The following is a 21,732-nucleotide window of genomic DNA, read 5'->3' as shown; positions in this document are numbered from 1 at the left end:
ATCCTTTTCATTTAATGCGGACAAGTTTCTCTCTTCCTGCAACAGTTTGTGTTATCCTCACTTTATGCTCCCAGAATAGCACCCTGTACCCCCTTAATCCAATATGCTTTCCCCAACTATTTAATGTAATTACCTAGGTCTGAATCAATATTCCATTAGCTGGATTCAGTCAATGAACTGACTTTCACCACCTGTATATTCGAGCTCTGAGGCTTTCAGTGCTGGCACACCACAAACAAGTTACTGCGATTGCGTACTTCATCCTTCCGTACAAAAGAATTAAGCTCCAGTTAAAGTTCTTGGTTCTGGAGTGCTCAGTGATGGTATCTCTTCTCTTTTGAGCTACACTGCAAACACAGAAATGCTATTTTTAAATAGGTTGTATTGAAGAAAATGAATGTGTTTTTCTAAAATCATGAATTCTGGAACAGAGGGCTTTCATGCTTTGTCAGAAATCGGTACGTTTCTTGGTATTGCCGCATTACAAGTGTATGCTTCTTCATAATATATTCTGGTAAATAACTTAAATCCATTATCCTGCTGAAATTGTGAACTTAGCACATCGTATTGAAAGACTTTACCAAAGGTTGGGAGTGCCCAAGAGCACGTAACACCCAAGAGCACGTAATTGTCAAAGCAGATGAGGTTTCTGTGATTGCCTTGCCTCTGTCTGCAGCAGTCGATCCCCTTAATTAGGGTTTAACTCTTTTGTGCATAAGGAGGGAGTTTAAGTGGTGTTTTCATGAAATCACCGGGTACTCAGCAAGATCTGTACTTTCATACTTCACTAAAGGGAGCATGCACTTTTCTAAGTCTTGTTGGCCTGTTGGCAACAGGCCAACAATTTCCAACCATTTTTATTGCATGAATGATGTCAGTAGGAAGCATTATTTAATATTGAGCGTGTATCTGTAAGGGTCAAATAGGTATGCATAGCATACAAGCAACCGAACATGAAACTGAAGTTACTGGTTCTGAAAGGACCCTTCGTTACTGCTAGTTTCCCCCCTCTCACACACAAAATGAAACAAGAAGGATAAAGACCATCTGAAGCCAGGGAAATGAGTCTTGTTTTTATAAGCCAGTGCACATAAGGACATCTGAGCTCAGTAAATTAACGTGGACACACATCACCAAACAATAATTACGTTTTACATCAGCCAATAAAGAGCAGAAGAATGATGGGCTCCCACTGTCAAAGCTGCAATATATTCTACTACGAAAAAGTTATTACTCCAAAATTTAGTGCACCTACCAAAAAGAAACATGCCTTAAATACAGTCCACAGCCAATTTCAAACCAAAACGTCTGACTAGATTTACAGTTCCGTATTCGGTCAGTGTTTCCGCACAGTCCAGAACCACTGCTGTATTTCCATGGCTCTCCAGGGCTGGAGTACTCACCCCAGTGCCCTTGGCCAAGATTCAGTTCCCTATGCCACTTTCATGAAAAGTTTAACATTACTTGCCTTTGCTGAATACATTTATATGAATCAGTACATGTTGTGTGTAAAGCTCTGAAAATGCCAAATCAATGCCCCTGTACACACAAATGAAAGAAACGGTTACTAAGTGCTAAATACCATGTAATAACACAGTGCTGTTGTGGAAAGCACATTTACCAAAGAAATTATGTTCTGTAGACTATGGGGTTCTATACAGAAGCAGGAACTGGTAAAAAAGAGGCTATGACAGCTGGCCAGTTCTGTATGACAGGACTGCTACTTGTATTATAACATAAAAAATGACATAACAAAAGCCCAAGAGACCTAAAAAGGATAGCACAACAAACTCCCTCACTGCAGCTTGAATTGAAGCTTCATCCCTTCAAGCTGGTCTACACTTGGCTCTTATTCCTGTACTTGGTCTGTATTTACAAAAAATTAAAAGCACCATTTCCTCAGGCCCTTGTGTAAATACATAAATGCATTCTCAGCAAGAAGTCCCCCATAAATATGCAGAAATTAAAAAAAAAAAAAAGGTGAAAAAAGGTATAAAGTGTAAAGCACTATTTTATCTCAGATTAATGCTTGTGGCAGCATTGATGGAAATCTCTTACAAGATTTCTTTTTGGGGAAAGCGTTAATCAAATACACTCTAATGTTGTTAAAAGCACTGTAGAAATGTAGCAAAGTGTTTTATCATGAGGTACGAAATGACATTTTAATTCAGTTTGGACTTGAAAATTTTACTTACTAAAATTTAATATTGTTGGTGGTACCGCTCCAGTACTCCAAAGCATTCTTTCTGTGCAAGAACTAGGCTTGGAAACCATGCACAACTAGTTTCTGTTCTGGCACACAGGTGTAGGTGTAGTCTTGGAAGCGCAGAGTAGTCACAAGGAAGACTTCTCTCCCCCCTTGTCCTCTGTTTAGATCAATTTACGTAGCTGCATTTACCTCTGGTAAGGGAACACTGGGTGATTTCCAAATTAAAGGGTTTTGTTTGTGCTGAGTAGTCAACACAAGTAACACAGCTGCACTCAGGGTTTTTCCTTTTCGAGTGCACCAGGACAGCAAAACCCTGATTCTTCTTGCCAGTAAGACAAAGCTACTACTATGCATGCACGTGTGCATGTGTAAAATACCTATGAACAAAGATATTTTTAGCCTGCTGCGAACTGTCTGTAGAAACTTAATTATCTTTTGTCAGCACTTGATCACAATAGATTTTTTAGAAATGCAAGAATTGGCAACACACTTTGAAACGACAAAAAAAATTACAAATCAACATGCAGTCCTTAAAATCACCCAAACTGCTTGACTTGAAAGCCTAAAGAAGAATGAAGCAGCTAATTAGACTAAGCAAAAGATGATACATCCTTTCTAATATGTGGAATACTTAGCTAACTCGCTCAATAGCATTAATTCAATAGTTTGGCACAGCATAGCAAACAGCACAGGGCTGCCAGAAGTTGAACTTCTCTTCCAAGTGAAATTAATAAAGTTTTCTGGATGCGTATGTGTGTGTATAGACAGAAATAATGTATGTGCCATTCTCCTCATTATACTGAGGAGAGAGAGTATCTCCATCTCGGAAGAAGAAAGATGACTTATTTCCATCTATTTAAGCATCCATATATAAAATGAAGAATTCACTCTAGAATAATTGTATTAACCTTTGAAATATTGGGGGGCGGGTAGAGGGGAGAATGAGCATCTGACATATCCAATGACTTAAAGATGAAATTTGATTACACATCAGATAAAGGAAGAAAAAATGCTTCCCAGTATACTCACAGCATTGACAAACTAAATAAAATAATAATAATAAAACAGCTGAAGATAAGATGAAAATGATTAAAACTTTATATGTAATTTTAATACAGAGGAAACCTCATTGACAGATGCAGAGACAGCTAGGAAAGGCTGGCTGTGTCACCTTCAGCATGGTGTATCTCACCATAAACTCCTGCCAACTGCTTTCAGTCTGACCAACATAAAATACTAGTATTGCTGGTTTTTTTTGGTCAAAGATAAGCCTAATAAGCTGTTAGAAAGAATCATATTGATTTGGTAGCTACATCTCATACACAGTTTTAAAAGAGCAGTAAATATACAAGCAAATTAAAGCCGCGCCAGCTGTTAGAGCCGTGTTGATGCACAGGTGAGTGTTTTGCCTTCTAGAGGGAAAACTGTCATGCTCGGGCTGCTAGCCTTTGCAGGAACTGCAGAGAGAATTTTTCTAATCTTTATTTCTCCTTAAATGGTACCACAGCACGGAATTTCACTAGCTGAATGCCTATGAATTAACAGCATTTTTAATTATTTTAGTACAATCTATCTTTGAGCATGCTTTTCTTCTTCACATTCATCTTTCTTCCATTCATTATCAAAGTATTTCTTCCTACCAGACGGTTTATATTTTAATATGTATGGCCTGTTACAACATAGTGACTCCAGCCGTCCCAATTAAATTTAAATGCATAGATTTGAACAACAACCCACGTTGACCCCCCCAAATTACTCCTTTTTCTTCTTACTGTCCCTCAAATAATTATTTTCCTCAGGCCCTACTACTAGTACTTCAGGTAGCCAATGCCTCTGTGCAACTAGTCCTCCAGCACACAGCCTGGTTAGCATTTCAGTGTTAATTCCATTACAGTCCCAATCCTAAATGGCGTGCATGTTTTAGTTCACAGATGTTATTTAGGGCACTTCAAATAAATAATTGCAGAGCGGCTTCTGACCACAATAGTGTGAAAGGACTTCAAGATGATTTTTTTCACCACATCCATCATTTCCAATTATCTTCATAATTAAAACAGTACTCAACATCATCTTTGTGGAATGGTCAAATAATTGAAACTAAATGTGGCTTACCTATGACTTTTCCATAATACACAAATTCAGCCCTGAGTAATCCCCAGAAAATGCCAATACTTTGTCCTGTAGTGAAAGATGCTCTCATCTTTTGCCCCTCGATGTTACCCTTTCAAAAAAAAACCACCAGATTCTAACATTTTAAATTATTTAATTTTTAAGGTAAATATGTGTACTTCGATATCAACATATTGCTACTTCTGCTGTTTGGATGTATCAAATACTTGTATCTGTTTACATTTCTTGTGCTGCCTTCTTTCATACTGCAGCTCATCTTCCAAAAGAGAATTTTCTCTATAGAGGATTCTCTTAAGTCTGAACAGAGAAAGCTCTGAATTCAGCTTTCAGAAGAAAAATTACTATCCTCGATATATTACTTGGTATATTATAACTAACCTCTCTTCTGATTTTACTCAGAAATAATAATACGATCGATAATGGTTTGGATCAATTAATGAAGACATTATATTACTTTATATTTTTACTATATTTTATGTGCCTTCAATAGCTTGCATTTGAGTCTAATGAATATATGTTTAGGACAGGGAAGAAAAACAGAGGTGCCTCCTTTATTTTTTGTTTTACGTTTGCTCTTAGAAGCCCTCATTATTGATGAGCCTGCTCTGACGAGCGTTTAGTTGTGTATATGCTGTGTAATGGTTTGCATCACACCGACAGAAGCAGAGGTACTGCTCTTTAATGTGTAACCCCAACCACACAAGTACTCTCCCCCCTTTCCCCAAAAGCCAGTGGGCTGACAGCCAGACCCTTAGGGCGTGCATATGGGAGCACGGCTTCACAACACGCACTTTCAGCGTGTTCCCAGAGCCTGAGACAAGACAGTCAAATTTCTCTTGGCTTCCTGAAGCAACGTAGCTGTTCTGCAGCTAAACCCATGACCAACGTGCAGCTGAAGTTCTGATGCATCGCTGAGCCTAAGCTTACCTGAGAGATTTCTACAGTACATGTAGCTTCTGTTTGAAGCATTATGCAACCCGTCTAGCTAAGATGGAGTAGAACATCCCGCTATTACTGCCTGTAAGAAATAGGTCACGTAACTTGGACACTGCCAATTGCCAACTAGAAATCAATTTAGAATTCCACGTAGAGAAAAAAAAAATAAAAATCAATGCACATTGACATGGCCCAGCGAGTGGATGATCCGCAGAGCACAAAGCAGTACTGACAAGTATTGATGCAGCCAGGAGTGCAGCTATCCGTGGGCGAGACAGGGAGCAAGCAGTGTGCACAGCCTTGCGGATGCTCGGCCAGCATGCGGCTGGCAGCGCCTGCCCTGCTGGGTGGTGCTGGCAGAGGCAAAGAGGAGAGCGCGAGCTGCTTACTGCTCCTGCCGCAACCGCCCCTCCGCGCATGGCGTTTTGCACCAGATGGCTTAAATTGACATTTCCTTTCCATTTTTTTCATAATAAGTTTTGAAAAAATAAGGTTTTGAAAATGTGCATATATGAATTTGCAAATACACTTCCTTGGTACACACTGCCCATACACAGACAGACACAGTTCATTAATGCACGAGTATCGCACTGGCTGGGGCTGTTCCCTGGCTGCACTTAAGCTACCTTAAGTTTGTTTACCACGTAACTCAGAAAACTAGTGCTCCTTAAGACATTTTGATTCAAATAACGTCTTCAAATTTCCAGAAATTATGCTCGTTCCTGCACAGTGCTTGTTCCATTAGCAAGACACAGCTCCCTGTATTTTTATAAGTTTTTATAAGTTTTGCTTTTATTTTCCAATACTACCCAGCATATTAAATATCCATGACAGTGACAAACTCCAGTCCATGACTCTCACTGATCACCTAAAGCAGCAATCAAACTCTAGTACAGTAACGCATGAACGTTTCAAGATGGAGCGCACCACTACAATATTTCAGACGTGTATTTCAGGTGGTAATAAAGGCAGCTTCAGATATCCTGCCATTCCATTATTGCTATCGTTTAAAAGAATTAAAAGATTTCTTTTCGTCGTGCTTTTAAGATTTAAACTCCTATAAGTTATTACAGAATAAAAATAGACATATTATTCATCTTGTAAAACTTTTACTTGTGATCCTTGTTTAGCTGGAAGCTGCAAGGACTGAGCAACGTGTTGTGCATAGCAGCAAGGAAGAGATGTCAGAGGCAAGAGAATAGCCCCATGAGCAGAGCCGCAGGCAGCTTCGATTCACTCAGCAGAAAGACACAGAATGGGCAGGAAGATAAAAATTCAGAAGCGGAAAAAAAAAAAAAAAAAAAAAAAAGTAGTTTTAGAGAGTAAAAGGAAGGAAGGATAAGGGCTTAAAGGCAGGAGGCTAAATAAATGATACCAGGAGCTGGAAAATCCCCATCCCTGCTTTAAAAGGAAAAATAACAAGGTCATGAGGCGGCACAGTAAGAGAAGAGCTGCCCTGCTCACCTGCAATGGGGCCAGCATTTAGGAGGTATGGGGTGGCTTTTGTTGTTGTTATTATTTAAAGAAAAAAAAAATGGAAAGAAATCAGCAAGGGTCCTCCTAATGGGTACATTTGGCTGAAATTTCCTTTTTCCAGAGGAAATTTCTTGGGTTTGCTATGTCTGACAGGCAAGAGCACTGGATTGATCTTTGGATAAAATAATGTAACGCTGTGGGATATTTAGGTTCCTTTTATGTGGAAAGCAATGATTTAAATTAAAAAGTTCTAAGTTTGATTCTAAAGGCTTCCAAAACAAAAAAAATTGTTGGGCTATGCAGTGCACACCAGTTTAGGGGTATGTCTGTATCAGGGCCATAAGCATTTTTCTGGTTTTGATATTTTTATGTTTGTTGTGTTTTTTTTTTTTTTTTTTAATGTATTATGACATACAAATTATTTAATTCATAGAATTTCATGTCAAGTTACATTAAGTATTTAATGTAATTAGGGGTACTTGCAGGAAGCACACATATAATAAAAGGTACTTGATACTGTTTTTCCCTCTATAGCATCAAGTGCATTGTTGAGGCAATTGTTCTCTATTTTATTGCTAAGTGACAGTTTCCCTGCTGGAGACAATTTATCTTATCAAAATTCCACAAGATAAGCTACTTTGTGCAAAAGCAGGACTCCTGATAAAGAAGGAAAATATTGGAACTGTCACATATAATTTACCTACTTAATTTTACTTTTTATTTTTTAATTATATTTTCAAAAACCTGTCTACTTTAACAAAGGCAAGCTTTTTTTTTTTTTTTTTTTCCTCCTTAGAATTAAGTCTATTTTATTAGCTGGTAGGCTGGTAGGAGTTAAATAGAAGGAAAAAAGAACACTTTCTGATATCACACATTTTGTTCAGAGGCTAACAAATAATGACCTGTTATATGAAAAAAAAAAAAAAAAGTTTTCTTCAAAATCTGGATACTTGCAGGTTGCTAAAAAAACCTTTGCATCAACACCTGGCTGTACTTTGCATAAAGTCAATCTTATGATTCCTATCTTGTCTTAAAGCTCATTTTAAACAATCTTCCTGTCTAATTAAGATTACTTTCTGGCTCTTTAGTCCAATCCTTTTGAACATTGGCATGGTTAAAACATTCAAGTCTACTTGGTTTAGGATAGCGTGGCAAATGTCAGTGGGGTACAGGGGCATATGGCATATAATGACGGAACCATAGGGATGTCAGTAGTAATAGTCAACAGCATCTGAATACAGGACCTGGGAAGTTAGAGGAAGAGCAATAAAAGACCATCACATGCAATCATAAAATGGATACATGTAGTTCCTTTATAGCTGAAAGAAGTCTCTAAGGTCTGCCTTTTAATCTGGCAAAGCCACTGTCTCTGTCCAAGGATAAAGCAATAGAGTTTAGTATACATTATTTTGATTTTGGCTTGGAAATTTATAAACCCAGGTCATTACGATGAGTGATGGAAAAATTCACTTACCAATGCACACAGCAGATCAACAGCTTCCAGTATCAGTTCTTGGTGGCCAATGCGAGTGACTCCCAGTTCCTCAAGCTCTTGGTGAGTGATGTGTAGCAGCTGTTCACCATTGATCTTTTCCCTTTCAAAATTTTTTATGTATTGTTGGAGGCAATCATCCAGGCCTATTGAAAAAAACAACGCCAACAATTCATATTCAGAGAATGAAGACAAACAATAATAATTCTTTAATCTATAAATACAGAAATTTCTGCCAAATACAAGTATAATTCCTTGTTTGGATCTATTATGGAAAAGAGAAAAATATAATTCAACTCACATAGTAGTACACCTCAGGCTTCTAAACCCCAAAATTTGTGCTACTCGCATTGTTTTCAACATCCTTAAACATTTTAACACTAATTTAAAGCCTGCATGGTAGGTATTAGGGATAATCAGATGATACATATTGGTAATGATAACCAGAAACATATTCATCTCAATTAGTACAAGAATGCTAAATGAATTATGAGGATGAAAAAGATTCACCAAAAATATCTGAGAAATGTATTGCTATCCATTATTCTATTTACAGGTACATTAGCTAATAAAGTACCTTAGCTAAGGTACAGGTACCTTAGCTAATAAAGTGATTTAATTAGATATCATACAATTAGCCTATTTCATTGTATTAGAAAATATGAGCTGAACACGTTACTAATATGCAACAGCACAGCCTTATCGAATGCTAGGATCAGTTAGCATCCAGCGATAAATGTCTAATAACAAAGTTATAGGATGACTTAGAAAAACCAAACCACTTTCTAGGGGAGTGAAAGCTTTTGGAAACCAGATCATTATCCAGTGGTCATGAATAAGACTTGCATTATCTAGCTGTGTTTTGTCCAGAAAAAGGAACGGTTTCCTTGTCACGCTGTTGCTGACCTTAGCACTCAATCCAGCAGCCTGTTTCTAACAGCCACCCAAGCCTTTGGGCTATTCCAGAACAGCCTGCAAACGGGAAACAACTTTTCCGCATCTGCTCGTGGTTGTAAATGATTTAATGAAGGGTTTTATGTAAGTGTGTTTCAATTTGCATTGGTTGAAAATTGGTCACCGCAACTTCTGTATTCATTGTTTAACATCTGAAACTTGGAGCTGTTACACATTGCTGTTCCCTGCTTGCTCAAGAATAGTCCCCAGAAAGTTTCATGGTAAATCCCCAAAGCCATGTATTTCAGGCTTGCTTTTAGTGAACACTTGCCTAAAACTCCTTTCCGTAAACAAACTCATCAGAAAAAGTTTCATTTCTGATAACACTTTCAGTGACAATTTTGAACAGAAATGAAGCAAATTAATTTATAAAATGTCATTGGCTACAAATAAGCATTTGTTGTAGTTGGAAAGATTTAAAAAATACCAGATGAATGTGACATCCTATGAAAAGCGTGTCGCCAGACGTATGGAGTGTGCCTTTACGCCAGAGACGATGTATGACAGAAGCAAAATATGAAAACTGTGTTATGCAGACTGCTCTGTAATAGCTCCCCAGGGCACCTTCCGAAGGCATTGACTTAATGGTGCAAGCAGTATGGCAGCTGGCAGCAGAATCCAGAAACACATCCTTAAAGGACGCGGCCTCCTCGTAGCGTGACAGCACCTCAGGAACACCCACACCAGGGGACATCGGCCCCGCCGCGCCCGGCCTGCCCGGAGCCACGCGTTGGGCCCCATCGCTCCTCGCCTCGCGATACAAGGCTTCACGCTCGGGGTGAGGCCTTACAAAGCAAGAACTTGGCTAACAGTACTTTCATCCTTTCTGATCATGGTCGTGATTATTTTTAGCATGAAAATACCAAAGATTCAATTAGAAAGAGTACAAAATGAGCTCGCTTTGACTCACCAGAGCCAAATGGAGTATTTACTTCCTCAAGCTACTTAGGCCTCATTAGTGCTCTTTATGCAATTTTCTCAATGCAATTTCTGTTTACAAATAAGGCTTACATTAGTTAATATTCATAACTACAAAGTGGTAAGGGGCATTAACCCTGTTTTATATGTAGGTAAATAAAATTAAATCTCTATTCCCAAGTTACGTAGCATCAGAAATAGGCAGGGAACACAGCGGCTTGCAGCTTTGCACATTCTTACAAACCTCACCTCAGAAACATAAATACCCAACATATCCTTCACAGTGCAGTACAATAATTCAAGGGAAATGGCTTAAACATGCACGCTTTAATTTAAGGCTGAAATTTAGCCTCCATGAATGGAAATTTGTTCCATTGTCTCCTTCCATTTTTAATTAAAAGACAACTTATTCCATCCAGATGGACTGGGAAAACTTGGTCTCTGGATCCAAAGAATAGAGGAAAAACTTTGACATGTTTACTGCAAACTGTGATCTTGAAAATTAGGCAAGCAGAATGCCTAAATCAAGGAAACATGAAACAGAAGGGAGGGGCAAAAAGGCGGGGAGAAAGGGCTGGGGAAAAGAAAAGCCAGTGAGCTTTAAAGCATTTATTTCCTGATCTGCACAATTAAGAAAAAAAGGAATCATTAAAACAACAATGCAAAGCAGCATGTATTAAAAAAAGTTCTGCACAGAGCTAGCTCAAGTCAGATTTAGGTTTTAACTCCAAGCCAGCGGTACAAAAGAGATGCTGCATATTATGGGCATCAAGGCCCAGCGAGATTAAAATGAATCTTGCCATTGATGTCAGCAAACATCAGGGTTGTTTTAAATTAAAAGCACAAACAGAGTTCACATGTTATGTAAAGATCTGTCCCTTGCCCTCTGCTATTAGAGAGGGACACTGTCAAAAACTGTACAAAAGTAAGCGGAGAAAAAGCACACATTGTTGCCTTCTATGTAGGAAGTCAAATTACAGAGACAGGGCAGCTCTCACAGGGGAGAAGTGTGGTAAAAATAACCTAGTCGAGCGTGAGCCATCACAAAAGAAAAGTCATTTCTAAGTTAAAAATGTGGGATTTCAATTTTTCATAAGTGTCTCCGTAAATTACATTTATTCTCCTCTCCTTTTCATATGTGTTAATGGATTTTTGTTACTTACTGTCGATTATGTTGTTTTTCTCATCCATCCTAAAAATTCCTGACCGAATGATGGTTTTGTTCATACCACCCCATTATTCCCAGGGGAGAACTGAAGACAGCTGGCTGGCTCAACAAAACGCTGGCTGTGAAGCGGAGGGGTTACAGGCACGGCACGCGGGAGAGGTCCCTGCCAGTTCAGCCTGTCACAGACATGACTGCTCTCCTGAGCTGATTCTTCTGACAGAAGAGGGTGTACAAAACGATATGCTGTCTTACAAAAATGCAAGGTTGCTCATTCTGCTGTTAGGGTCTAGCATGAAAGAGAAGGAGAACAGCTCCGTGAGCGGTTTATGCGATGAAATTCGGAAGTACGGTTACAGCCGGTTTGGCAAAGAAAACAGAAATATTTTGAATAAAGGTCTGAAAATATTTAACACTTTTCCCAATTAAAAATAAAAATTAAATCAAGTGAAAAGCACGCAGCAGGACACTGAAACCACATCTGCACAAATGCTTACGCACAACAGCAATGTGAAGTACAGACACTACTGCTTGTGGAATCAGGCTCTAAAGGACAGAGCCTGGGATCGGTGGAAAGATCTCAGTTTCTTCAGCGGGATTACACTGCTCTGCCTTTGACCTGGAAAGAGCAAATTAATATTCCTACGAAGGTATCGCACTAGGCTAATAAAACTAATCATATCCGTCATTACGGGACGGTGGCTTGTGGAAAAAAAAATAACAAAAAGGGAAACAGGGACAGATTCAACTTAAAGTACTGTTGTGCTAGGTACTGGAAGGAATCCATTAAAGCTTCTGCGTCCTTCAGTCAAGGCAAATGCAAATGGTGACCAGGTTTGTCTGCAAAGGCAGCCCTTTTTGTAACAGGACGGCAACCCCCAGCGGGCTGCGGAGCCAGCTGTGCGCCAGCGGGGTCATCCAGGCCTTCCACCGAGCACGGGCTGGACTCAGCCTCCTTGGGTGACACGGATCAGAAAAGGACAAACTGCAAAGAAAGGAGGAAAAGGCAGAGGACCAGGAGCACATGCTTTGACAAATGCTTTGAGAGGATCCTGCTGAGGCAGGTTGGAAGCCCTAAGGAAAAAAACAGGTTTTCAATTCCCTGTTTTTGCGAGTGACCTCAGACGTCTCAGACAAACAGGAATGCACCAGGACCTGCTGCTATTAAAGGCTTCTCTTCCAAGGCAAAGCAGCTCACAAGTCCAGAAAATTAGCTGTTCTTTATCTGGAAGAAAGGGAACACTGATTTCTGTGCTGAAAGTTAGCTAATTAGCTAATGTTAGCATTAGGTTGGAGGTTGGACTCGGTGATCTTGGCGGTCTCTTCCAACCCAGACTATTCTGTGATTCTGTAATTAGCAGGGGAAGGCATCACACACTTCTCCTTTCACAAACTGCAGTGAGCATTTGCAGATCTGCTTTAATGTAGCCAGGGCCCAAGAGCATCTAACAGCCCAGCCCAAGTAGCAGCAGTTACAGAAAACAAATAGTTTTTTTGAAATCATTTGATATTTTCTACGTAAAGCAACTTTTAGCAGCTACCTCAAAAGATCTGGAAGAAACGGACTGGCTGGCTCACAGAGAGAAGGAGGTGCAGAACGCAGGCAGCTTGCTAAGTGTAACGTTACTGAACACACGGCAATTTGTGGGGGTTCTTGGTCAGAAATACCTGGGATTATTACACAGGGTTTAGGCACAGTGCACCTTTTCCAGTCCTTACGTAACTTCTGACAATGCAGACAATCAGGTGGCTGTTTTCTGTCCGTGACATTACAAGCTCCGTAAGAATTAGTCGGTCCAAATAAAAGGAAAGGCATAGTCCTCAGGACCATGTTGACACTAAGCTCACTCCCAAATACCAGCTTGTTCTTAAGCCCTACCAGGAGGAAAAAAAATCTTTAGAGGGCCTGGAAAAGTGATCTTTATGACCCCACAATTCAAAAAGAGACAAAGGGAACATCTTTGAGACACCCTGAAACATCAGCCCTGGAACATTTCAGGCCTGAACTTTAGAGCCTGTCTAAAAACTAGAGTCTCATGCCTCTTATGCCTTTAAGCCTACTTGTTACAAGCCTGACCTATACCATAGCATTCAGATCATAAAATTGTATACAAAAACTGCATTAAACATCACAATACATGAATGCAGGAATAGACGTAAAAGAAAATTATGAATATTCTTTAAAAAAATCTCAGTTCTGGATTATATGACCTCTAGATGCCTGACTGTGCACGTACAGCATGCTGAAGTGGTGCTTCCAGGATAGGTTTCCTCCATGCCATCACGGCACCGTTCACACAGACGGGTGCTTTCGATGCAAATCCAGGCAGCCTTCTGCTGCCTGAGCGCCACGAGCAGGAGCCACGGTGGGACGGGCACTCGGAAGGGGTGTGTGCCTCCCAGGGACCGACTGGCCCCCCCACATCCCCCAGTGTCACTACGGGCACACACGGCACCAGTCGGCAGCACAAGGCATCCTCGCAAATCCCATATGCAAATCCCAGGGAATACATCACCACTGTAACTTTTTTTCTTTCTAGCCTGGCCAAAGCAACAGGCTTTCCCATAATCTCAGCATCTCTAATTGCCTGCTCCTTTTGGCAGCAATTTCCCAAGATAACTATAGTACCAAGACAAAAGCAGTGCTGAAACATTAATATTTTAAGAGTTCAGGACACCTGAAAAGAGGGTTTTATAAGCAGAAGTGTCAGGCAATATTAATAACAAATGAACAAACGGCTCCACTTACAAAATTTGATGTAACATTATGCCATCACCCCTAAATTGACATCTGTATATATGAAGTAAATGACTTAATATAGTTCTGCCTTCATTACCTATGAGGGAAAAGAGCAAGTGAAGGAAGACATTCTACTTCTTCCCCACGAAGTGACAGGCATTGCCGAGCCGCAGGATAATCACAGGAGTAATAAACGGCATTTTCCATCAGCTTGCTGGAACTAGACCTGACCTTAAAGACGTTTCTGGAAGAAAAGTGTCATGCTCAGGGAATGTATCACATTTTCAAAGCAAGACCATGCTCCTTCACAGCAACATTAAACTCGAGAAATGTCACTAACGCTGTCATTGATGAACTTCCCATAAAAGTGATAAAACACCCAAGCAGTTTTGCTAACTGTGCTAATACAAGTTTGTCTTTGCCTTTTCTCCTTGACATAAAGACAACAGCAGCCTCTGGTCAGTTCCAAAGCAGCATGGCTGAACAAGGAGCGGGAAGAGCCAGCAAGGCTGCAGCAGCCTTGCAGCCAAACCTCCTCTTTGCTTGATTGCGTGCCTCCATATTGCAGCGAGGCCGAGAACACTTGGATGCTGAGCCTGCCGCATTACATTGGTTTTAAAGAGAAACGCCTTGGCCAAACGCAAGGCAAGACGTTGCATCTATTTCCAGCATTGGATTCACGTAACACATGGCTTTGCTTTCAAGGGGCAGGGTTTGCTGACCACCTCTGCCAGAAGCGTAGCTGCAGAAAGCGCGGTGCCACTCGCCCTCGCCGCTCCGTACACCTCGCCCAGCTCCACGGGGGCTGTGCAGGGAGCTGGGTCAGCCTGGCCCCGGGAACCTCGCCGCCTGCCCTCAGCAGCTGGCGAGCTGCCACAAAGGGGGTGGCAAACATTGCTGGGTGAAAGAGCAGCTGCTAAAGCTGGCACCGCTGCCAAAACACCGGCTTTTCAGAAGCTGCACCGTAAGAATGCCCCGTTAGACAGCTCTTCACTTTGCTGTCATTGCTATTTGATGAGACAGCAGGTGTAGGACCACCGTTCCAGCCGTCATTCCAGACATATTCAAACTATAAAAACTAATTTTATGTAGTCTTTTTATGTAGTTCTTAAGTGAGAAGGCCATAAATAAATAGGGCAGACATTTAAAGTTGGGTGCGATGAACCCTGCCCTAAAAGCATCTCCGATAAGCTTGCAATAGGGCTCTACATTATGCCTGGGTGTTTTTGAATATGAACTGAATTTAATGTCACAGACGCTCCAGAACAACAACTTCAGACAAAGCATGGAAAAACAAACGGGAAACTTGAGGCCTACAGACCACTGCAAAGCTCTCCCCACAAAGCCAAGTAAACTTGTAACAGGACAGCCAGAAGCCCCAGGCCGCATTTTGTCAGCAAATGCTAACACTGACAACGCTGAGTGGTGGTAAGAGAGCTGACATGGAAGAATCAAATGTGCTACAGATGTCTCAGTGCCAAAATGCATTAATTCTTGGTTTGACTTCATGGACACATCTCACTAAAACTTCTAGATACCAAAAGAAAGGCAATCCCAGCGTATGCCTTTATACTAAAAAGCACAATGAAATGAGGTTTCTGCTCTGCACAATCTCTCCAGGAACTATGACTCTAGGACCTACTTCACAAGCAGTAGTCCAAACACCTGCAAGACACAAATCCAAGAAGCAAACACGGGCTTGGTAATTCCTCCCAAAGCTCTTCCCGTAGTTGCCAAAGGTGTGGGGAAGCTGCTTTCAGATGGGTGCAGGAGGTAAGGAGAAGGCTGGGACTCAAGGTTTTGTTTTTTTTTTTTCAGGGATATTCAGCAGCTTTGTTGGCAGCATCTGTTGGTCAATTACTTGTGAGCTGGGCTTTCACACGCACCTCTCATCCTCCACCTCATGGCACGACGCCTCTCGGTTGTGCCGTCCTGGTGGCAGTGAAGGTCTGGGTCACCTCAAATCAGGCTCATAAGGGCTTTGGAGGAATTAGCTCCAGCAATCAGTGGCTGGCTCAGCTAGGAGTCAGGTAATTGGCAGGAACTGTCACTTAATTGTCAGGAAATTCCCAAACTAGGAATATGATTGTTGCTGTTACACATGGTGTAACACTAGCAACACTAGCCAAATGGGAACAAATCACGCACACAAAAAATCAAACTATAAATCCCACTAAAGAAAAGGTTTTCTCTTTCCCTGCATTTACTTAGTTCTATTATACAAATTTATGTTATATGGCAACGCCAGACAAATGTATTACGGCTGGTTTCGGACAGGGTGAGGGCTGGGCATTATTATTTACTACCACTTTTCATGCAGCACCAGATTAAGACAGATTAAGTCTCTGGCTTTGACTACATGATGAAAAATATTACTACATTTTAAATCAGTTATTTTGCCTTTTAATTCCAAATTCTAAATGTTTTGCTATTTGATCTGGCCATGGCTTGTTCAAAATAAAATACTTCCGTGAACATGAAACTGGCAATAATTTTATCATATCTACAAAGAAATGTATCGCCAAAAGGCCACGAATAAAATATGATTACAGCTCAACATATAAAAAATTCTCATCTGCTCTCTGAAAGAGTAAAGTTATTGGTAATTCAGTAACAAAAGCAAAAAAAAAAAAAAAGGTGTGTGTGGGGGGGTAAAAGCAAGTGCTTACAGAACAGCTAAAAACCACAGGAGATCACACACCAAGATATTTTAGCTACTACTTTTTTCAAATGCTTAAGATGCTTACATTTTTTTATATGGCAGCATGCAAAAAAAATGGGACTCAGGACAGGACCAGCACCTGACAAAGCAGCATCCAAGTGGAAGTACTGCAAAATTCCATCTAGAGCTAACTACTGCTGCAGCTCTACAGGCCAAGCTGCCAAAAACAGAACAAACGAGAACTCAGACAGATTCCAAGCCACTGCTAGTTATTTTTGTGTTCTTCATGAGAAAACAGTTACAGCTGGTGACTTAAAACATCAGGCAAGGAGTAGAAGGTCTGTAATAGCAATGTAAGTAGGAAGAGCTGTCCATAAAACCTCTGAACAGCTGCCAGTGAAAAGGCAAATGTTTACCTTGCTAAGAACTCTAAACCAACAACCCGGAGCAACGTCCTGCATTAACAGAGCTGGAGAAATTAATTCTAACTAAGCAAAAGCAGCACAACGTAAAATACCATTTCTGGGGACATTCCTCGTGCCTGCTTAGGGCGCAGCCTGCTGTAGTGCTCCTGCAGTCATCTCCCAGGGACACCCTCAAGCAACCTCCTCTGGCTCACCGCGCTATTTGCCACCTCCGCCAGAGAAGCAAAGCGGGAAAGCCATTAGAGAATTAATGGAGCTCGATTGAGGTTAGGCAGCTCCTTAAGTCACGCTTAGGAAGAGGCCTGCTCTTGTCACCACGCTTTCCCAGGTGTGGGCAGGAGGCTGACAGATGTGCTTTGATGTCCTCTAGGTGTCTCGGAGCAAGCCCCAGCACATGGCGGGGAAGCTCGTGCAGGACCAAGCTATGCAAAGATAACACAGGAACAGTTACTGGGAAGGGAGTATACAAATAAATTAAACAATTATAGGTTTCTGTAGAAAATAAAGTAGGTATGACAAGAAAAAAGCAGGGAAGGAAGCCTGAGATGACCTAAAAAGGTGACAAAAGTGAACAAGACACAACTTTCATATTTACAAAGTGTTTTTTCTCTAAATTATGTAATTAGTGTTTTCTAAACCATCATTTTTTCTGACCATCTAGAAATATGGTCTGAAACAACTGTAGCTTCAGTTCATAGGACATGACGGATCCTTGTGCCACCCGTCACTGCCATCGGTGTTTCTGGTGCTGCCACCCAGCAGTTTCTCAGGGCAACGTGGCCGCTCGCAGCGAGCCGCCTGCAGCTCGGTCCGTCCAGGCTCCGAGGGGCGGTCTCTTGCCTTGTCTTATGCAATAGTGAAAACAAAAACTCAACTTGATAAGCTTTAATGTGAGTTATAACACCCCTTATAAGAGGGGATTTCAGCCCCCAGCTGGTGTAGAGCTGCTTAGAAACAGGCAGAGCTGCTGGAGGCTCCTGGCACTGGCTGAGCAGGGCTCCTTGGGGCGGTTCATGCCACAGGATGCCCCCGGCATACTCAGTCAAAAGAAGGCAAAGGGCAAATGCAACTTGGTTGCTGATTCTACAGACCACAGCAGAATTTCAGGCTGCTTAATCGGTAAGAGGATTTAGCAAACAGCGAGTTACATTTTGCTCCCTACCCAGCTGGAAGTGGAAGCCCAGAACACCTGCGTAAGTGGATTGCACGGGGAAAGCTGGCAACTTCTGCCTTCGTTTCAGCCAGAAGCAGACGCATATTTATGGCATAAGAGGATTTGATTAGTAGTTTTAGTTACAGTTGTGCTAGAACTGTATGCTTTTCCAGGTGCCATAGATATATGGATCACCGTGGATTAAAAAAAAATAAAATACACCAGTAGGAACTATTCTTGTAACTTGAACCTTAGCTCAGTCCAAAGAGCAAAACAAGTACATCATAAAAATGATGGAAATGGATTCCGTTGTGTGAAGCCATTTCAAATTGCACTATTGCATTTCCACTACTTAAAAAAATAATTATTTTTTAGCTTTTAGAAATTCAATAGTAAGCACATAATTTCACTGAAACAAAAGCGAACTGTTGGTAATTTTCAGTCTGAAAATGCATACAATTATTTTGCTCTACACGCAAGATGTGATTCTTGCTTTTAAATGCTTTAAAGTTACCAAAACTCTACATAAGACATCTCTACCGTCACATTCCCCTATTTATTTCACAATCTCTGTAAGAAATAATTTAAAGCCTTTCAGAAAGTAACCATAATGCCATTTTGATCTCAAACACAGCAGCTGTGTATGACTGAATCAGGATTTTTCCCTGGCTGTCCTTTAGGAAGATAAAGTTACATTCTTAGATGTAGTTTATAAGTAACTTGATAATGTAGATTAATTGACAGTGTTGTTCACAGTGGTTCTTTTCCCTAAAAATGTATAATTGGGACCAGGAAAATTCAATTTATGATGTCCTTTAAGGCACAGCTAGTGAGATGCTATTTACTCACTACTATCAATTTTCAAATTCTAACTTAAAACTCAAACCAGGTACCTGTAATCACATTAAAAATGATTCACAAAAATTAAATGCCCTTGATTTACTTTAGTCATTTGCAGAGACTGGAACATTAAAAAAAAAAAGAAAAAAAATGTATTTCCTCTAGAGGGCTTCAGGATCTGTCTGATTGCACAACTGCACGAGCCATCCCCGTCATGTTTCACTGAGTGCCTGTACTTCTGAGGGGCAGAGAGGCTTCCTGCTGTTCTGGCCACTCCTGCTTTGAAAGAAATCACCATTAGTTGAGGGAGAAGATGACAATTACGCTACTGTAAGCGGTGCCTCCCTCTCCAATACGAGTAACCAAAATAATGGGACAGGGACTAGCTATATGACTGCTTTTACTAGAAATGCTGGAGTTAAAGCAGTTTGATTCTATACTTTGAATATTCCTCCCCATGCAGGGCTAGTCTTTTCTTTAAGCTTTCTGCTAACACCATACTAACTGTGGTTCATAATTTAATAAGACATGCTAAACCAAAATACACTAACCCCACGTACTAAAACTACTGCTTTCATTTTTCTAAGTATTGTGATAATCTTGCCAAACAAGTTCCCAATTCCACCCGAAATGCCACGCCTGACCAGCCAGGATGGTTTCGTGCTGCGTTCAGTCCTTGCTCCTCTGTAAGGCTCGTACGCCGTATGCCTGCCTTACCCCTCAGCCACCACCTCATTCACTGCCTCTCGGCAGCTTCTACTTTTCAAGCATCTGATGTGATAACTGCACTTCTAGAGATTACATATTTCTTATCTTTTCAGGTATAAAAGTGCCACTGAAGGTGCAGTCCCATAATGGATGTAAGCCGATTTCAGCCGATGCTGCTGCCAAACAACCCTCTCCTCTCCCCCTGCGCTGGTGTTCGTCATTTTCTGGCAGCACAGGGGATCAGCTCAGCCGGCTGCAGCAATCTGAAGGTGAAGCATGCAAACGGTGAAGCAAAGCTCAGCCTTTTTTTTCCCTTTTCCTCATTTTTGTCGGCAGCACGTGACAGAGCTCCGGTTTGACCATGGCGCGGTACCGCCGGCGGTCTCTGTGCTTTGCGTCTCGCCACTCGCTGCCACCTCCAGATGTCTCGGTGGCTGCGTGTTGAGCTGAGCTGGGGAACGCCTCCGTCTGAACAATAGCTCGGAAAAAAACCCAGCAGGTGACGGGCGGCAGGTGAACGTGCTCCAACCCAGTTTACAGCACAGACACACAAACCAGAGCCGGCAGGGGACAGGGCAAGAAGTGTTCCGGGGCACAAGTGGCCCAGGGGTAGAGCAAGGGGCAGGAACTGCCACCACTTCCACCAGGCCAGCCCCAAAGGGCGCTCCTTGGTCCACCACCCCTTGTGAGAAGCTTTTGAAAGATGATTACAGTGCACAAAGCTGCTACAAGTTACGACAGCAAATTTTAAGAAGTGTGTGAGCCATACGGAGTGCAACAAACGGGCCCTTTTCTACCAGGCACGGCTGGTTTTAGCCCAGCCCACCTCCAATAGGTCTGGTGGTCAATTTATAAAAATACATCCAGGAGCAAACTGAAGAAGAGGTCAACAAAACCATAAGGTCGTAGGGAGTTAATTTTGATATGTTGTCCTAAGAGATCAATTAAGTCCTTGACAATTACAGGAAATCTTAAGATGCATCTTATGTTTAATTTAATAATTGCCACAGCAGTTAGACTACGTAGCTTGACAAATTAAGCACATTTCCTTTTAAAATATCAATCTAATTAACTGGACTTAGCTGTAGTTTGATGCTTGATAGATATTTGAGGTCTGTAGAAACTGTAGTACTGACTTTCCCAGAAGATTCCCCCCAGAATCTCTGGGCACACACGGGTATTTGAAAAACTCAATAAAATAAAATAAAAAATTCTGGTCTGATCTTGGAGGGCCCTATTCTTGCTACCGGTCATTATTTAATATAGGAAGCACTTCAGAGATTATTTTGCGAGTCTGGCCTCGATCCAACTAAGATCTTAAGTGCCTGCCTCACTTCCACATATATTGCTAATCCTCCAATTGATTTGTGCAGAAATATTCACATGATTCAAATTAAACTTAAGTGCATTGCTGGAGCAGAGCCAGAGAGCACCAAACACTGCATGACTGAGCCCGCGATGGCCAAAGGTTCGCAGATCGTCCCATTCAACTTCACAGATCGAAATCCACGTCTCTGTGGAAGGACATCGCACAGAAAATTTATACCTCACTTAAATCCTCCTCCAGCTTGAAAAATCCTCTGCGGGAATTCACTTTTCCCATGGTACGTCTGGTATGTGCCCTAATTTCCTCAGTAAAGATGGATTTGGGCAGTGTAACTACATTTTCCAGTGCTTCCAATGCAATGAGGTGTTCTCCACTCCAGGACAGGCCGCGGCAGACCTGAACAACACCTACTGGCAGAAGGTCACATTCCTTCAAATAGGGGCAGGTTTGGCTTTCAGAAAAAAGGAAACACACTAAAAAAGGTTTCTCATCATTTATAATTTGTCTTCCTTTGCCTTAGCTTTTTAATAAGACTTTGAGATCCTAATTATAAAACCCTTTAAAATTGTGTGTAAATGCTAGTTTGATCAAGAAAAT

At 41.2% G+C, this 21,732-nt stretch overlaps 1 protein-coding gene across 5 annotated transcripts in view; it reads right to left on the bottom strand.

Moving 5' to 3' along the window:
- Positions 1-21,732, bottom strand: part of LOC118166082 (connector enhancer of kinase suppressor of ras 2-like) — a 182,454-nt gene that overhangs the window by 112,072 nt on the left and 48,650 nt on the right. For 4 of the 5 annotated variants that reach the window (XM_035324688.1, XM_035324690.1, XM_035324686.1 and 1 more), the window contains exon 2: positions 8,226-8,389. In XM_035324688.1, coding sequence (XP_035180579.1) covers positions 8,226-8,389 — 164 coding nt within the window. Of the gene's footprint in view, positions 1-8,225; positions 8,390-17,761; positions 17,826-21,732 lie in introns of those variants that run through there. The other variant, XM_035324689.1, reaches the window with a different exon arrangement.

The sequence above is a fragment of the Oxyura jamaicensis genome, chromosome 4, assembly GCF_011077185.1.
Source record: "Oxyura jamaicensis isolate SHBP4307 breed ruddy duck chromosome 4, BPBGC_Ojam_1.0, whole genome shotgun sequence".
Classification (NCBI taxonomy): domain Eukaryota; kingdom Metazoa; phylum Chordata; class Aves; order Anseriformes; family Anatidae; genus Oxyura; species Oxyura jamaicensis.
Note: the sequence above shows the minus strand (reverse complement) of the source record. Positions and strands in the feature narration are given on the sequence as shown.